We start from the raw sequence: 18,040 nt of genomic DNA, 5'->3' as shown, positions 1-18,040 counted from the left end.
AACTACATCTCACACATTTTATTGTACCTAAGTGTGGCTCCACCTTGTCTCTCTCCAGTATTTTTTTAATGTTATTGTCTACTTTGTAAACAAAGTGGGGGCTTCGTCCTTTTGTTTGAAACACGTCATCATTTATTTTTAGTATAGGCCAGTTCTTAATAATGATGTCTTTTACAAATGAACATGTTACATTATATTTTGATTGCCACCGAGTTGTGAAAATCAACAGTATTACAGTTGTATGAAACACAAAAAGCTGAACTTACATTGGCATTTCCTAGGAGGGGGTATATATTTAACCCCCCCTTCCCTTAGCAACCTTATCACAAACATTAGATAATGAGTCTTGTGGGTATCCTCTCTCTAAAAGGTGTCATTGGATCCCATCATCGGGCTCCTTTTACAATGTAAGACGTGTGGACTATTATAGCTAAGGTATGAGTTGGAAAAAGTGCTCTCTGTTTAAATAGAGGAAATAAAACACTTATTTTCCAGTCTTAAATGGACGTTGAGATAATATTAGGTTTGGAATGAGTATATTTGTGTGTAAATCTAAGAGATGAAGCAGTACCAGAAATGTCTTTTAAAAATGTCTCCAGTTCTTTGTCCTTTACCTGCCAAATAATCAAAATGTCATCCAGGAATCTACTGTAAAATGTCCAGTAGGAGGGAAATTGAGTTTGAAACACAAAACGTCTTTCCCAGGTGAACATAACTAGATTAGCAAAAATGGGGGCCCAAGCCACACCCATGGCTACTCCTTTCACCTGCCAGAAAAAGACATCTTCAAAGAGTAGGAAATTACTCAGTAAAACTAATTTCAACCGACAGTCTTACTTCCCAAGGATTCTATTTCTAAAAGGGTATTTGAAAAAAGGAAAGTCCCTCGTCATGGGGAATAGTCATAAAAACATTAATGACATCAGTGGTAACAAAACTACAGTTTCAGTCAAATGGCCATTGTTACCCCCCCCCCCCAAATCCCAGAGGTCCTCTAAAATATGTTTGGAACCTCCTAACATATTCTTGAATTTCCTGTCAATGTATACTGCCAGGGGGTATATATTTTAGGTTTGGGCAGAAACAGTTAACAATTAACCTGTGGGGGGGGTCCTGTGTGTTCTTTCATGTTTTGGGAATGCTAAACACTGCCAGAACCAAGAGCTGTTTCATCAAAAGAAATTCTTTAGTTTCAAAGTTAATAATACCTTTTGTAAATGTGTATTTCAAAAATTTAAAGGACCATAGGAGGTTACTAGGCTGTCGACCCAAAGGACATTTCAAGCCTAGCCTTTTCATTCCAATGTAGAACCTGAGATAATCTGGTCAATACCCATGGATTGTATTTAATAATGACTGCCCAGGTCAAGGATGGTTGTGGGCACTAACCCCTGGTAATAATTTACGGTGCCCTATCCACTCGTCCAGGTTCCTTTTGAACAGTGTCATAGAGGTGCTCTGCTTCACACGAATTGGCAGCCTATTCCAAAGACACGGCAGTCAGTGGGAGAAGAATCTGTCTCTCCAGCACATCATATTCATGTTACAGGTCATATTTAGGTCCCTGGAACAGGTAGCTCTAGTCCCGTTTGATTTACGGATGTGCAGCAAGTTCATTAGGTTTGGGTCCAAGGTTGTTCTGTAAGCCAGGTATGTCTCCCCTAAGAAGTCTAAAAGGTACAGAGTATAGCAACACGGACTTTAGTTGGTGTGTGTAAGGCAAGTGCTGAAGTCCCTTGATCTTCTTTGTTAGTAATGTCTGAGGTCTGTCCAATTACTGCCAGTGGTTTGTACAGTACATGCCAAAAAAGGGTGCTATACTCACTACGGGCCTGATTAGTGATGAGTATAGAGGGGTTATAACCTCCTTTACTCTAAAGGCGCAATGCCTTTGTTAATCAAGTGTGCTACATAGAAAGCCTTCCTTACTACAGTAGACACATGGTGGTCAAAGTTAAGGTCACAGTCTACTTGTGATCCCAGAGCCTTACCACTTCATTAGTACAAGGGGTATTGTTAATTTGATAGTGTGAAGGGACATTGTCTTTACTGAAGGGAATGATGATGCATGTCTTTGCATTTATTTTGAGACTGGGGCTAAGACACCAGTGACTGGTCTGTGTAAGACCCTCCTGAAGTACACTGACAATCATTTGGGGATTCAATAATTGCACCCAGTTTGCAGTCATTCTCAAACTTGGTCAGCCACAGCCTATTAGTTTCAGCATGAACTTCTGAGAAATATATATCATACAGTAGGGTGCCCAGCACTGACCATTGTGGCAACTCTCTGGTGACAGGTTTGTTGGTTGATGTAGAGTCACCCACTTTGATAGCGTGTGACCAGTTTGTTAGCCAGTTTGCAAGCTATCTTACCACAAAAGGGTTTACATTCAGTTTACTAACTTTATCATTAATGCCCGAGTGTGGGATTGTGTCAAAGGCCTTTGCGTAGTCGAGGCATGCTGTGTGCACAAATTTGACCTCGTCAATGGCCGTGATCACAAGTTTGAAGAAATACACCAGGTTTAAAAGACAGGATCTGCCCTTGATGAAGCCAAACTGGGTCAGATCTAGGGTTTGTTTGTTGCCTATGACCTTATGTATGAGGGTCATGGTGATACTTTCCATGGTCTTAGAGATGAGGCTGATCAGACTTATAGGTCTGTAAGTCACTGAGTCTTTTGCTAAGCCACCTTTGTGGAGGGAAATAACTGTTGCTGTTCTCCATTTGGCAGGAACAAAGCTGTGGTTAGGCTATGATTAAATAGGGTACTTAATGGTGATGCTAGTTCATGTTTTAGTTTGTTTAGAAGACAGCCTGGCATGCTGTCTGGTCCCATAGAGGCTGTGTTTTTTTGCCTCAGACAAGGCTTTAATAACCTGCTCTTTGGATATGTAGGGTAGGGGAAGTTGGGGGCAAGGTTTGTGATAAGTTTAGAGGGGGTAAAGGAGTGAAATCCTTGCCAGATCTGTCCACTAGCAGGTTTGTTATCACTGCGGGGTCAGTGTGTGTGATACCATTGGTCACTAGCTCTGCATATGCTTGTGTCTTACCTTTTAGGCTATGTACATGGCGGTAAAAGGCCTAATGGTCATCCTTCACTGCGATTGCTCAGTTTTTCTCAAAGTAACCCTTAGAGGATTGACATGTCATTGTATCTGCCTGTTGAGGCTGAGGAGGGTGCTTTTCCATTGTTAAGGCCTCGCCTTACTTTTTTAGACAGCAACATTTTGCATTTGTTGTTATGTTTTTTGATGCGTTTTCCTTGGAGCTATGGCTTTGATTTTGTCTAGAACAGCCAAGTCTATAGTCTTATGCAAGTGACTGTACAGGACTTCAGTGTAAACTCTGGTGTAGTTATCACTTTCAGCTGGGGGTGGGTCTTGAAATGCATTTATACCTTCCCCAAGGAGGGTATAGTTTGCTTTGGTGAAGTGTTTTAGTCTGACTTCACCCTTTGTGAGTTCTAGTGTTAGTGCCAGTTTGAAGGAAACTGATTTGTGGTCAGATTTAACTAATGAGGGTCTGAAAGTTGTAATTGTGCATCTGTTTGTCATGTTAGTAGTAACCATCTCTAGTATGTTTGTTCTTCATCAATGACCCTGATCACATCTTGTTGGGGTTTGAAAAATTTGTTCCAGGGCATTTCAGTTAACAAAGTCAAGGAACTTTTGCACAGGAGAGTTAGAGCTGGAGTAGGTTTCCTAGTTGATGATGGTATAATTGAAATACCCCATAACCAAAGTGTTTGACTGTATTTGGATTGACTCCAGTTTGGTCAAGTAGGCCTCTTGTGCATCATGATTCATGGAGGGGGACCTATAACTAGCTATTACTTGAATGGGGCTCTTACCCGCAGTAATCTGAACTTGGAATAACTCCCTGGTGTTGTCCAGTCTAACTAGCTGGGAGGTGTATTTATTTTTAATATCAATAGAAACACTGTCACCTTTGGTTCTCACATGTTCATTTGGGATTTGAAGGTGTGGAAGCATTATAGCCTTGTAAGGCTGCGGTAATCTCTGAGGCCTTGAACCAGGTTTCTGTAACTGCTCAGACGTCTACATCCTCCTACGATAGGAGTGCTTCCAGGGTGTGCAGTTTTTGGTTTAAACTTTTGGTGTTTAGCAGCATAGCCTTTATTTTGTTATTATTGGCAATTTTGTTTTTGAGACCTTGTGTAACAAAGGCACTATGAGACAGGCAAGACAATCCTGGGAATTTTCGTGGAAATCGATCAAAGGCCTTTTGACTGAAAATGTACTTTTGTTACCTTTTGGATACAATGTTACTAAGTGTCGTTTAGAATGGTGTTTAAACAGAGTGTTTACGTGATGGCTGAGGACCCATTTCTTGATTGTGTTGTGCAGGAGGTTTTAGTATTTTAGGAAGGTTAGCAATATTTGCTCTGAGAGTGTTGTTGAAGTACAGAGAATGTCAGAAGGAGTTGCACTGAGTCTTTGTGGATTTAGAGAAAGCATATGACAGGGTGCCTAGAGAGGAGTTGTGGTATTGTATGAGGAAGTCGGGGGTGGCAGAGAAGTATGTAAGAGTGATACAGGATATGTACGAGGGTAGTGTGACAGTGGTGAGGACTGCAGTGGGAGTGACAGATACGTTTAAGGTGGAGGTGGGATTACATCAAGGATCAGCTCTGAGCCCTTTCTTATTTGCAGTGGTGATGGACAGGTTGACAGATGAGATTAGACAGGAGGCCCCCGTGGACTATGATGTTTGCAGATGACATTGTGATATGTAGTGAGAGTAGGGACCAGGTTGAGGAGACCCTGGAGAGGTGGAGATATAATGTATAGAGGAGAGGAATGAAGGTCAGCAGGGCTAAAACAGAATATATGTGTGTGAATGAGAGGGAGGGTAGAGGAATGGTGAGGATGCAGGGAGTAGAGTTGGTAAAGGTGGATGAGTTTAAATTCTTGGGATCAACAGTTCAGAGTAATGGTGAGTGTGGAAGAGAGGTGAAGAAGAAAGTACAGGCAGGGTGGAATGGGTGGAGAAGAGTGTCAGGAGTGATTTGTGACAGACGGGTACCAATAAGAGTGAAAGGGAAGGTCTACAAGAGGGTAGTGAGACCAGCTATGTTATATGGGTTGGAGACGGTAGCATTGATGAAAAGGCAGGAGTCAGAGCTGGATGTCAGAGCTGGATGTGGCAGAGTTAAAGATGTTAAGATTTGCACTGGGTGTGACTAGGATGGACAGAATTAGGAATCAGTATATTAGAGGGTCAGCTCAGGTTGGACAGTTTGGAGACAAAGCAAGAGAGGCGAGATTACGTTGATTTAGACATGTGCTGAGGAGGGATGCTGGGTATATTGGGAAAAGGATGCTAAGGATGGAGCTGCCAGGTTAGAGGAAAAGAGGAAGGCCTAAGATGAGGTTTATGGATGTGGTGAGAGAGGACATGCAGGTGGTTGGTGTGAAAGAGCATGATGCAGAGGACAGGAAGAAATGGAAACAGATGATCCGCTGTGGCAACCCCTAACGGGAAAAGCCAAAAGAAGATGATGAGGAAGGTTACCTGTAAGTGCCTCATTATAAATAGTTTTATGTGTAGGGTTTTATCCTGTGCAGTAGGTGTGGTACAAGTGTCACTGACAACCTCTGTAGGATTAGTTTTGGTTCTGTCAAAAAGTTTTGCCTCCAGCATTAAAGTGTATTTGCACCTCTCACATGCACTCAGTTTTATTAAAAATAAGTGGGTTGTCAGTGTACATGAAACAATTGATACAGTGTGTCAAAATACCTATGTCAACCAGACTGGCCACAGAGAGAGAGGAAGTCCATATCCATGGCCACTGCTCTAGGGAGGAGTGAGGAAAACCTAAATACTGAACAAGTCAATAAGACAAGAAACTTGGTGAGCAATGCTCAGCTAGTGCAGACTAGATTATTTATTTATTTTACATTTGTTTACTGGGAAAGTCCAACTGCACACAGGTCCATTTTCAATGGAGGCCTAGAGAGAAAAGCTCCATTTACAGACATATCAGTTTACAAGCATACAAGTGAGTACATAAAGATCAAGTTACAATTACAATAATTACAAGTGTGACAAAAATTTAGTAGAGTCAGAAATGTTTGAGTCTAAGTAGTCAAGTATTAGGTGATTTTTAAATAGGATTGGTACCCCTCCAACAATTTATTTTATTCCTGTCTTTACATAAAATATTGTAACCAGCAGCTTCTATTTCATTGTTATTGTCAGGTTTTAGCCATGTTTCCGTTAATATTACAATGTCTGCAGAGTAAGAGGAGAGTAGAACATGCAGGTCATGAACTTTATTTGCAATAGTTCTTACATTCATGTTAAGGAAGAGACGGGAGGAATTGTTTTTCTGGTATAATGGTCCAAGGTTAACTGGTTTGGAGTTGTTCACTCTGTCAGGTGAGAAATGTGGGATATGTTTCTTAGAGGAAGGAGTTTTTTTTAGTTGTAGATGATCCAGTAGTTAAAAAAATCTGTCTAGCCAGTAAGGGTATTTTAAGGGAAACGTACACTGCAAGAGATCAGTGTCTACACAGATTAAAAGAACTAAGGCACTTTTAGAATAATGAACATAATAAGCCTCCAACCAGCATCAACCAGCAATTCCCAGCTCAGAAGGGTATAGCTTTTCCACTCCTGAAACAAGAGTGTAGACCACAAACCTTCCTTATATAAGATAACTAGTTTGAAGCCCACTTGCTTAAATCAGAACTGTGAGGCTTAGAATAACAGTTACAATGTAATCAGGCTACTAACAAGTAATAAATTCAACAGCTTAAATGCATGAACACAGATACAGTAAAAGCAGATGAATAAAGTGCATTTTTTCAGTATGTGGGAAGGCAGGAAACAGAAGATAATAAAGTTTAAGACACTAAGGGGAGGGCCTTCCCAGTTGATTTCTCAGTTGCCAGTAGGATGAGCTGATGGGATGAGACTGGGAGGCTTTTCCAAAATCAGATTTCTAGTAAGGGTGGGCAAATCAAAAGCCACCAAGTTAAAAAAAATAAATGCAGATAGAAACCAGCAATAGGCAGAGAATAGCAAGTCAAACAACCACTACAGCTAATAAAGATGCCAGTAAATATTTGTAGTTAAATGGGGACTGTTGTTTCTCTGCTCCTTCTACTAAGTAGATGGATGTTATTCACTGTCTGCAAAATAATTAATTTCTTACTCACCCTAGCCAAGACCTCTTAAAACTAAAAAAAAAAAAACTTAAAAACAAAACAAAATTCAATATAATAAAAGGATAAAAAATAGAAGTAATCAAACCTTAAATGAGTAACTCCAAACCAAAATGAAATGCAGACAGAGATTAGCAAGTCAGGTAAAGAACAAGTCAAACAAGCATTTCAGCTACATAAAGATGCCACTAAATATTTGTAGTTAAATGAGAAATGCTATTTCACTTCTCCTTACACTAATTAGATGGATGTTATTCACCGTCTGCAAAAGAATTCTTTTATAACTGATCATAGCCAAGACTTCTTAATATGCCAAAAAGAACAAAAATCTTAAAACAAAATGCAATATAAGAAAAAGATAATGAATAGAAGTAAACAAACCTTAAACGAATAACACCAAACCAAAATCAGATGATGAGTTGTTAGATTTAGTACAACTTAGGAGGAATTTTTCAGCCGATTGGAGATCCCTTGATAAGTGTAAGGCAAATAAGGGAATCCACCTCCAACAGCAGACCTGTAATGAGTGGTGTTCCACAGAGATTAGTCATGTGACCTGTACTGTTTGGAATCTGTTTCTCTGAAGTACAAGCTAAAACTAAAGGCCTGTTGCTGACAAGTTTGCTGATGACTGCAAACTGAGAATGGTCATAGAATCTCCAAATGATGTCAACTTCCTACAAGAGGGTCTTACACAAACAAATTATTGGTCCCAAAGTCATGGCCTTAAAAATGTATTATCATTCCTTTCAGTAAGTGTGATATTCCTGCTAACTACTACATCAATAACAACACCCTAAGTATGCACTCAGTGGTGAGAGACCTCGGCACAGTTTCACAGCAACCTATGATCACTATGTCTCCACAGTGGTAAGAAGGGCATTCTGTATTGCTCATCTCATAAGTAAGGGCATTGCATTCAGGAAAAGGAAGTTATAACCTCTGTGTACTCTTCCCTCATCAGGATAATGCCCCTTTTGGTATGTACCTTTCTAAGCAACTGCAGCAATTAGAGAGACCAGAATGGTACCTCACAAGAAAAACTCAAGGTCTTCAGCATCTGTCCTGTGTGGATCATCTGAAATCACTGTCACTTTATTCTGTTTCATACAGACTACTCAGAGGTGATCTCTACTTTGCACATAGGGCAATCTCTAACCCTGCTTTATTGGAGATGCTGCATATGCACAAGTGAAATGGCACATGGGTTACTCACTCTAAAGACCTTAACCTGGCATGTGACAATAACAGAACCTGCTGCAAGAACAGATTTGTCTCCCAGGAGTTACCACACCTTTGGAACAACTCCCACTTCATGTCAAACAGAGCACTTCATTGGTCCTCTTCAAACGCAGTCTAGACAATTGGATGGGTAACCATAAATTAATCCCAGAGTTTCCACCTGTGTCCCTCTTGGACAGGGGCAATTGGTGTTGATCATGGAAATAAGGGTAAAACTCGGCTAGATTTGTAAGGGCCATACAGCCATGAGCCTAGTAACTTCCTATGATCCTAGTGAGTTTTTAATGTTGGGTATTTTTTGAGATAATGTATTAGTTTATATGCAATAATTACGGGAGAGAATCTGAGGAAGTTATTTGGTTCTATACAGTTTAGTTGTTTTAAGGCCTCTCGGTTCAGGATTGGTAGCAAAGTTTGTGTCGTTATTTTAACAAGAGGTGGCTTTGTCTTTAGTGTGGCACTTATATTAGTAAGGATAAAAGATGCGTAAAGCAGGAATGGAAGTAAGTAGTTTGAGGCTAGAGTGTTTCTTGCTATGCCATTTAGGTAGTGTTTGACCTTGTATAGGTACCTAATTGTTGTTGTTTTTTAATAGTCTGATGTATATGTAGATCAAATTTAAGGTTGTTGTCTATTTGATTACCTAGTACTTTAGTATGGGTTACTAGTTCAGTTCTAGTCTTGTTGGTAGTTTTCACTGTAAAAAACTGAATTTGGTAGCGGTATTGCTTCTATCACAAAGTTCTTATTCAGCACAGATGAAAGTACTAAACATCTTTTTATTACATTTGTGACTGTTATACCTTTTTAGTTTGTTCTGGTTGTTGACTCAGCGCCCTAACATTGTGTATTGGCTCTTTCTTCTTTTACGCTAGTTGCTCCATTTTTGCTTTGGTTCTGAGTTTGCTAATGAAGATATTAAAGAGAAGAGGCCCTAGTATGGAGTCTTGTGGAAGGTCTATTGTGACTGTTATACCTTTGTAGTTTATTCTGGTTGTTGACTTAGTGCCCTAACATTGTGTATTGGCTCTTTGTTCTTGTATGCTAGTTGCTCCATTTTTGCTTTGGTTCTGAGTTTGCTAATGAAGATATTAAAGAGAAGAGGCCCTAGTATGGAGTCTTGTGGAAGGCTTATTGTGACTGTTATACCTTTGTAATTTATTCTGGTTGTTGACTTAGTGCTCTAACATTGTGTATTGTCTCGTTGTTCTGTTATGCTAGTTGCTCCATTTTTGCTTTGGTTCTGAGTTTGCTAATGAAGATATTAAAGAGAAGAGGCCCTAGTATGGAGACTTGTGGAAGGCCTATTGTGACTGTTATACCTTTGTAATTTATTCTGGTTGTTGACTCAGTGCTCTAACATTGTGTATTGGCTCTTTGTTCTGTTATGCTAGTTGCTCCATTTTTGCTTTGGTTCTGAGTTTGCTAATGAAGATATTAAAGAGAAGAGGCCCTAGTATGGAGTCTTGTGGAAGGCCTATTGTGACTGTTATACCTTTGTAGTTTATTCTAGTTGTTGACTTAGTGCTCTAACATTGTGTATTGGCTCTTTGCTCTGTTATGCTAGTTGCTCCATTTTTGCTTTGGTCCTGAGTTTGCTAATAAAGATATTAAAGAAAAGAGGCCCTAGTATGGACTCTTGTGGAAGGCCTATTGTGACCATTATACCTTTTTAGTTTATTCTATTTGTTGACTTAGTGCTCTAACATTGTGTATTGACTCTTTGTTTTTTTATGCTAGTTGCTGCATTTTTGCTTTGGTTCTGAGTTTGCTAATGAAGATATTAAATAGAAGAGGCCCTAGTATGGAGTCTTGTGGAAGGCCTATTGTGACTGTTATACCTTTGTAGTTTACTCTGGTTGTTGACTCAGTGCCCTAACATTGTGTATTGGCTCTTTGTTCTTTTACGCTAGTTGCTCCATTTTTGCTTTGGTTCTGAGTTTGCTAATGAAGATATTAAAGAGAAGAGGCCCTAGTATGGAGTCTTGTGGAAGGCCTATTGTGACTGTTATACCTTAGTAGTTTATTCTAGTTGTTGACTTAGTGCTCTAACATTGTGTATTGGCTCTTTGATCTGTTATGCTAGTTGCTCCATTTTTGCTTTGGTTATGAGTTTGCTAATGAGGATATTAAAGAGAAGAGGCCCTAGTATGGAGTCTTGTGGAAAGCCTATTGTGACTGTTATACCTTTGTAGTTTATTCTGGTTGTTGACTTAGTGCTCTAACATTGTGTATTGGCTCTTTGTTCTTTAATGCTAGTTGCTCCATTTTTGCTTTGGTTCTGAGTTTGCTAATGAAAATATTAAAGAGAAGAGGCCCTAGTATGGAGTCTTGTGGAAGGCCTATTGTGACTGTTATACCTTTGTAGTTTATTCTGGTTGTTGACTCAGTGCTCTAACATTGTGTATTGGCTCTTTGTTCTTTAATGCTAGTTGCTCCATTTTTGCTTTGGTTCTGAGTTTGCTAATGAAGATATTAAAGAGAAGAGGCCCTAGTATGGAGTCTTGTGGAAGGCTTATTGTGACTGTTATACCTTTGTAATTTATTCTGGTTGTTGACTTAGTGCTCTAACATTGTGTATTGTCTCTTTGTTCTGTTATGCTAGTTGCTCCATTTTTGCTTTGGTTCTGAGTTTGCTAATGAAGATATTAAAGAGAAGAGGCCCTAGTATGGAGACTTGTGGAAGCCCTATTGTGACTGTTATACCTTTGTAATTTATTCTGGTTGTTGACTCAGTGCTCTAACATTGTGTATTGGCTCTTTGCTCTGTTATGCTAGTTGCTCCATTTTTGCTTTGGTTCTGAGTTTGCTAATGAAGATATTAAAGAAAAGAGGCCCTAGTATGGAGTCTTGTGGAAGGCCTATTGTGACTATTATACCTTTTTAGTGTATTCTATTTGTTGACTTAGTGCTCTAACATTGTGTATTGGCTCTTTGTTTTTTTATTCTAGTTGCTCCATTTTTGCTTTGGTTCTGAGTTTGCTAATGAAGATATTAAAGAGAAGAGGCCCTAGTATGGAGTCTTGTGGAAGGCCTATTGTGACTGTTATACCTTTGTAGTTTACTCTGGTTGTTGACTCAGTGCCCTAACATTGTGTATTGGCTCTTTGTTCTTTTACGCTAGTTGCTCCATTTTTGCTTTGGTTCTGAGTTTGCTAATGAAGATATTAAAGAGAAGAGGCCCTAGTATGGAGTCTTGTGGAAGGCCTATTGTGACTGTTATACCTTTGTAGTTTATTCTAGTTGTTGACTTAGTGCTCTAACATTGTGTATTGGCTCTTTGATCTGTTATGCTAGTTGCTCCATTTTTGCTTTGGTTCTGAGTTTGCTAATGAGGATATTAAAGAGAAGAGGCCCTAGTATGGAGTCTTGTGGAAAGCCTATTGTGACTGTTATACCTTTGTAGTTTATTCTGGTTGTTGACTTAGTGCTCTAACATTGTGTATTGGCTCTTTGTTCTTTAATGCTAGTTGCTCCATTTTTGCTTTGGTTCTGAGTTTGCTAATGAAAATATTAAAGAGAAGAGGCCCTAGTATTGAGTCTTGTTGTAGGCCTATTGTGACTGTTATACCTTTGTAGTTTATTCTGGTTGTTGACTCAGTGCTCTAACATTGTGTATTGGCTCTTTGTTCTGTTATGCTAGTTGCTCCATTTTTGCTTTGGTTCTGAGTTTGCTAATGAAGATATTAAAGAGAAGAGGCCCTAGTATGGAGTCTTGTGGAAGGCCTATTGTGACTGTTATACCTTTGTAATTTATTCTGGTTGCTGACTCAGTGCTCTACCATTGTGTATTGGCTCTTTCTTCTTTTACGCTAGTTGCTCCATTTTTGCCTTGGTTCTGAGTTTGCTAATGAAGATATTAAAGAGAAGAGGCCCTAGTATGGAGTCTTGTGGAAGGCCTATTGTGACTGTTATACCTTTTTAGTTTATTCTAGTTGTTGACTCAGTGCCCTAGCATTGTGTATTGGCTCTTTGTTCATTTATGCTAGTTGCTCCATTTTTGCTTTGGTTCTGAGTTTGCTAATGAAGATATTAAAGAGAAGAGGCCCTAGTATGGAGTCTTGTGGAAGGTCTATTGTGACTGTTATACCTTTGTAGTTTACTCTGGTTGTTGACTCAGTGCTCTAACATTGTGTATTGGCTCTTTGTTCTGTTATGCTAGTTGCTCCATTTTTGCTTTGGTTCTGAGTTTGCTAATGAAGATATTAAAGAGAAGAGGCCCTAGTATGGAGTCTTGTGGAAGGCCTATTGTGACTGGCAGAGAGGATGAGAATTCCTGTTTCCATTTAACTGCTTGTTGTTTATGTGATAAATAATTAAAGAACAATGTAAGGGAGTATTGTAAGAGGCCTACAGATGCAAATTTGTGAAGTAGTTACTGGTGAGATATTGTCTCAAAAAACTTTAGATAAATCTAGGAATGTGGTTGATACTGATTTATTGTTATTGCTGTGCTGATTTATACTATTAGTGAAATGAGAGAAGGTGGTAGTTGTACTGTGGTGGGTCCTAAAATTGAGCTGTGTTTCAGACAGGAGGTTATTTGTGTTTAGGCCTTGTATGACTTGAAGTTTTCTAGTGCTTTTGACAGGGGGAGAGGATTGTTATAGGCCTGTAGTTATGGAGGTCTGTGGATATGCTACCTTCATGTAGTAACATGATGAATGATTTCTTGCAGATAGAAGGAACATTATATTTGGATATAGATCTGTTTATTAGTATCAGGATAGGGTAAGAAATAGCATCAAAAGCCATTTTAAGCAGTCAGAGGGGAGTGGGAGGATTTTTAGGAATATATTATTGAAAAATGCTGTGGCAGTGTCAAGAGGTGAATACATTCCAGTTATATTGTGCCATTGTTTGGATTAAGATTTGTTTGTTAAAGCTGGTTGTAAAGTGGACTTGGTTGTAAGTGTTTTGTTTATCTTGAATACTGTAACATCTTACTACATAAGTTGGAAGGTGGTTATTTATGTTATCTGGTAGACAGCCATGTGTCTTTATTATATTAGGATTATTATTTAGTAGATAATCCAAGGTAGATTGTCTGTTTGTACGTTTGTGGGTTCTTATAGTAGATGTGATTGAATGAGTAAAGCCATAAAGGTTCTTGGAATCTGTTGTGGTGCTACTGTTGATGATATTACAATCTGTATTTAGGTCTCCCAGCATTATTGTTTCATGATGGATAAGAAGAAATGTTCAGAATAAAATGTTTCTAACAGTGGTGATTTTGTTTCATTGTAGAATGTGTCAGTGGCACAAAAGATAGCACACTTACGTTGGATTGAGAAGGCTGTGGGTTCTATTTCCATACCAGGTAGATTGATTGCTGATACTGCAGTGCATCATAAGGGGGGTGCTGCACTGCTGAATGAGCTGTCCATTGGATGAGACATTAAACTGAGGACCCATCTGCCTGAGTTGGTGGTAGTTCAGGTGGATGTAAAAGATGCCATGGCACCTATCAAAAAGAGTCGTGGAATGTCTCCAATACCCTGTACAAATTTCATCTAGCAGTATAAATATCACCTCAGGTCTCCGCTAGTGGAAGAAACCCAATCAGGAAATGATGTTCTTGTGTCTTTCGGCTTTTCCCGGTTAGGGGTCGTAACAGCGGAACTCCGATCCGCTAATGATTGGAAGTAGATTTTTACGTGCCAAGTTGCCAGCTCTGACGCACAACCTTCAACGAAGATACGCCCATTCACGCATGTCTAAACGCAGAAGACGCTCTTGCTGAGAATCGAACAGGACAGCGTCTTACTGTGAAGTGACAACGTTACCGCAACACCACCACCGCAGTCCAATCAGGAAATGATAAATAAATAAATAAAAATAATGAATATAAATAGCCGATAAGCAGCACTTTTTTTCTGTCAGTTATTTTGAGGTGTGTTAGTAACAGTTCGGCATTATTGAACTTTGGTATTTCTTATGGATAAGCGGTGACATTTAGTGAGCATTTGTAAATAATGGCAAGGCAAAACTGCACTTTTATGTTTCCTGTCCTGTCTGATTATGTTATATCCAGGTGCAGTGATTTCACTGTCAGGCATTTCTTTTTTCACCCAAGTTTCAATTACTGTGATTATGTCAGGAGAATAAGTTGCAATACAGTCATCTAACTCGTCTTTTATTGCATATACTTCAGAGATTCATATTAAGTAAGAGAATCTGGGAATTTGAGGAAAGGTGGAGGATGAGTAGAATATTTATTATACAATGACTGGCCATTAATATTCAAAAACAAGCATGCTGATTGGTCAGCCCAACCAATATGCCCATTGTAAATCGAGCATATACCGATGAAAAAAGTCAGGTCACCCGGACTTTCTTCTATTCATATATGCTACCATTTTTCAGTTTTCTTCAGCTAAGATGATGAATGATACAAAACTCATAATCCAGACAATTTACAGGTACAAGACGGAAAGGACAGAAATACAAGGAAAATCGGGTACGTTTCTTCTTTAGGTTTGCATAATATAGCTGATTTTCCTTGTATTTTTGTCCTGTCCTTCTTGTACCGGTAAACTGTCCAGATTGTAAATTATTTCCTTTAAAAAAAGCAAGTGGAAACAGTCAGAGTGAGTCTCTGTAAATGTTTGTTTCATACTTGTTAACATACAATTTTGTATAGCCAACTTGCTCCATATTAAACTGGACAGCAATGTAATTCAAAAGCACCCATAAAAATATCCATCTGTCTGTTTTCCTTTTCCATAGTGACAACAGTAGGTTCAAGTGGGTCCAAATCAGAAAAATAATTCAGAAAGCCACTTAACCAAATAAAACATCACCCTAATATCAATTAAAAACGCAACAGAGATCTTCCTTTCTCCATTGCTTCTATGCACAGCACTGATGTACTGCGTAAGCGTGGGAATCAAACTCCCATACACATGCACAGTACATCATGAAAGCCTCAGGATACTAGTGTAGCACCGTTATGCAAGGACATTATTTAAGAAAAGTAAAGAAAGTTTTTCTTAAATAATGTTATTGTATAAAAGCAATAACCCACGGCTGGATGTGGGTAATGCTGGATTTATCCACCGTTGGCTTTGTTTGGTTATAAATCCAGCATTACCCACATACAGCTGTGGGTTATTGCTATAATAATTGTTTGTTGCAAGTGGGGACAGGCTTTAGGTACATGCCCCAACTAACTTTTAGAGGGATGTTTTTATGGAGGAAATTAGATATCCAATTACATTTACATTTTATCTTTAGTAAGGAGTCTCATGGCTAGGTTTTTATGATGTTTACATGTGAGATCACTGTATTTTGTAAAGTTCTATTGAGTTTGTTGGAAGACTGGGGAGCTATACTGAAAGATGGTCTCCCAGCATACAGCACCTCTTGAAAAGAGTGGGGGAAGGTCTCCTATGCCCTGGACAAATAGTATAAAGACCACCTTGGGTCTCCCCTAGTAGAACTAACCCCATCAACAAATAATAAATAAATAATAAACATATAGAATATAAATAGCTGATAAGCAGCATTTTATTTTTCTGCCAGTTATTTTGAGGTGTGTTAGCAGCAGTTCCGCATTATTGAACTTTGGTGTTTCTTATGGATAAGCGGTGACATTTACTGACCTTTTGTAAATAATGGCAAGGCCAACTGCACTTTTATGTTTCCTATCCTGTCTGATTATGTTATATCCAGGTGCAGTGATTTCATTGTCAGCTATTTCTTTTTTCAACCAAGTTTCAATTACTCTGATTATGTCAGGAGAATAAGTTACAATACAAACATGTATCTCTCCATTTTTATTAAATATACTTCAGAGATTCATATTAAGTAAGCGAATCTGAGAATTTGAACAAAGTGGCGGACGAGTAGAATATTTGTTAGTAATTGTTTCCTGTGAGTGGAGCCAAACTTTAGATAAATGTCCCAACTAAGATTTAGAGGGATGCTTTTATGGAGGAAATTAGATATCCTGTTGCATTTATGTTTTATTTTTAGTAGGGAGTCTCACAGCTAAGTTTTAAGATATTTACATGTGAGATACCTTTATTTTAGGTAGTTCTGGGTGAGTTTATTCATAGGAGGTTACTAGGCTTGTGGCCCTAGACCTCTTACAAGACTAACCATGTTAATCTCGAGTTACCCCATCTGACCTTATTAAGTGAATGCATTTTGCAGAGCTAGTCTATGGTCAACACTGACTTTCTGTGTCCACGAGGGACATGGGTGCCACCTCTGAGGTGAATTTGCTGTCTCACATCCATTTTCCCAGTTTTGCTTGTATAGGATCAGTGAAGAGCTGTGCTTCATGTGAACTGGAGGTTGTTCAAGAGGAGCAGCAGTCTATGAGAAACATATTTTTCTCTCCAGCATGTTCTCTTAATGCCATAGGCTAGGTTAAGATCCCTAGAGTGAGTGAATCTTGTGCCATTAGATTTGTGTATGTGAAGCATATCCATCAGGGCAGAGTCGGACACTGCCCGGTAGGCTAGGCACAATTCTCCTCTCAGTAGCCTTTATAAAACAAGTACAAGGACAGAGTTTTTAGTCTATCCACGTATGTCATGGTTTGGAGGCCTTGTATTTTCTTGGCGAGGAACCTCTGTGGTCTCTCCAGCTGATGTAGGTGTCTGTTGAGATGCACACAAAAGGGAGCACTGTACCCTATTAGTGGTCTGATGAGGGTCAAGTGCATTGGGGCTATAACATCCTTATACCTGGATTACTTATGAGGTGCACAACGTAGAATGCTTTCCTTACCACAGAGTAAACTTTGTGGTTGAAGTTGTGATTGCTATGTACCTGTGTTCCTAGATAATGCACCACTTTGTCTGAGCTTGGGGGGGGGGCTTGTTAATACTGTAGTTAGTAGGGAATGCTGCTTTGCCAAAGGGAATACTAATGTACTTTTTTGCATTTAGTTTTAGACCATGGCTTTGACACCAGTCATTTGTCTATTAGCCTTTCCTGTAGCATGTTAACATTGTTGGGGAACTCAATGATTGCACACAATTTGCAATCATCAGCAAACTTGGTAAGGCAAAGGCCATCTAATTTATCCTAAACTTCTGAAAAGTAGATGCTAAACAGTAAAGGACCCAGCACAGAACCTTGTGCTACACCACTAGTGAAGGGTCTACTCTTAGAGGTGGAATGACCAACTTTGACAGTATGTGTCCTGTTAGTGAGCCAATTTGCTACCCATCTAGTGACATAAGGGTTAAATTTGCAGTAGGGGTGGGCAGTCTAAAATCATCAGGTTTAAAAAGCACATCAAAAAAGGAGAGAGGGAATGGGAAAAACTAGCAGGGAATCACCAGCAGTACTTTAATTGATGCAGGTTTGAAATCTTTTCAGCAAAAGAGAAAGGGACAGAAATTCACTGTGTATTTAAGTATCACTCAAGAGAGTGGAAGACTGGGGAGTTATACTGAGATACAGGCTAGGTAAGTGTTGTGTAATGGTACTGAGATACAGGCTAGGTAAGTGTTGTGTAATGGTACTGAGAGACAGGCTAGGTAAGTGTTGTGTAATGGTACTGAGACAGGCTAGGTAAGTGTTGTGTAATGGTACTGAGAGACAGGCTAGGTAAGTGTTGTGTAATGGTACTGGGAGACAGGCT

The 18,040-nt window shown here is 39.2% G+C and overlaps 2 protein-coding genes across 2 annotated transcripts in view; both read left to right on the top strand.

Moving 5' to 3' along the window:
* Positions 1-18,040, top strand: part of LOC122798749 (zinc finger protein 501-like) — a 187,990-nt gene that overhangs the window by 128,313 nt on the left and 41,637 nt on the right. The gene's annotated exons all lie outside the window — the stretch shown is intronic.
* LOC122798835 (gastrula zinc finger protein XlCGF57.1-like) overlaps positions 14,821-18,040 on the top strand; it is a 9,082-nt gene continuing 5,862 nt past the window's right edge. Inside the window, exon 1 of the mRNA XM_044067958.1 lies at positions 14,821-14,899. Within this exon, the coding sequence (XP_043923893.1) occupies positions 14,821-14,899 (79 nt within the window). The remainder of the gene's footprint in view (positions 14,900-18,040) is intronic.

Source organism: Protopterus annectens, chromosome 3.part1, assembly GCF_019279795.1.
Source record: "Protopterus annectens isolate FY-2018-M chromosome 3.part1, PAN1.0, whole genome shotgun sequence".
In the NCBI taxonomy this organism is placed as follows: domain Eukaryota; kingdom Metazoa; phylum Chordata; order Ceratodontiformes; family Protopteridae; genus Protopterus; species Protopterus annectens.
This window is presented reverse-complemented; position numbering and strand designations above follow the sequence as displayed.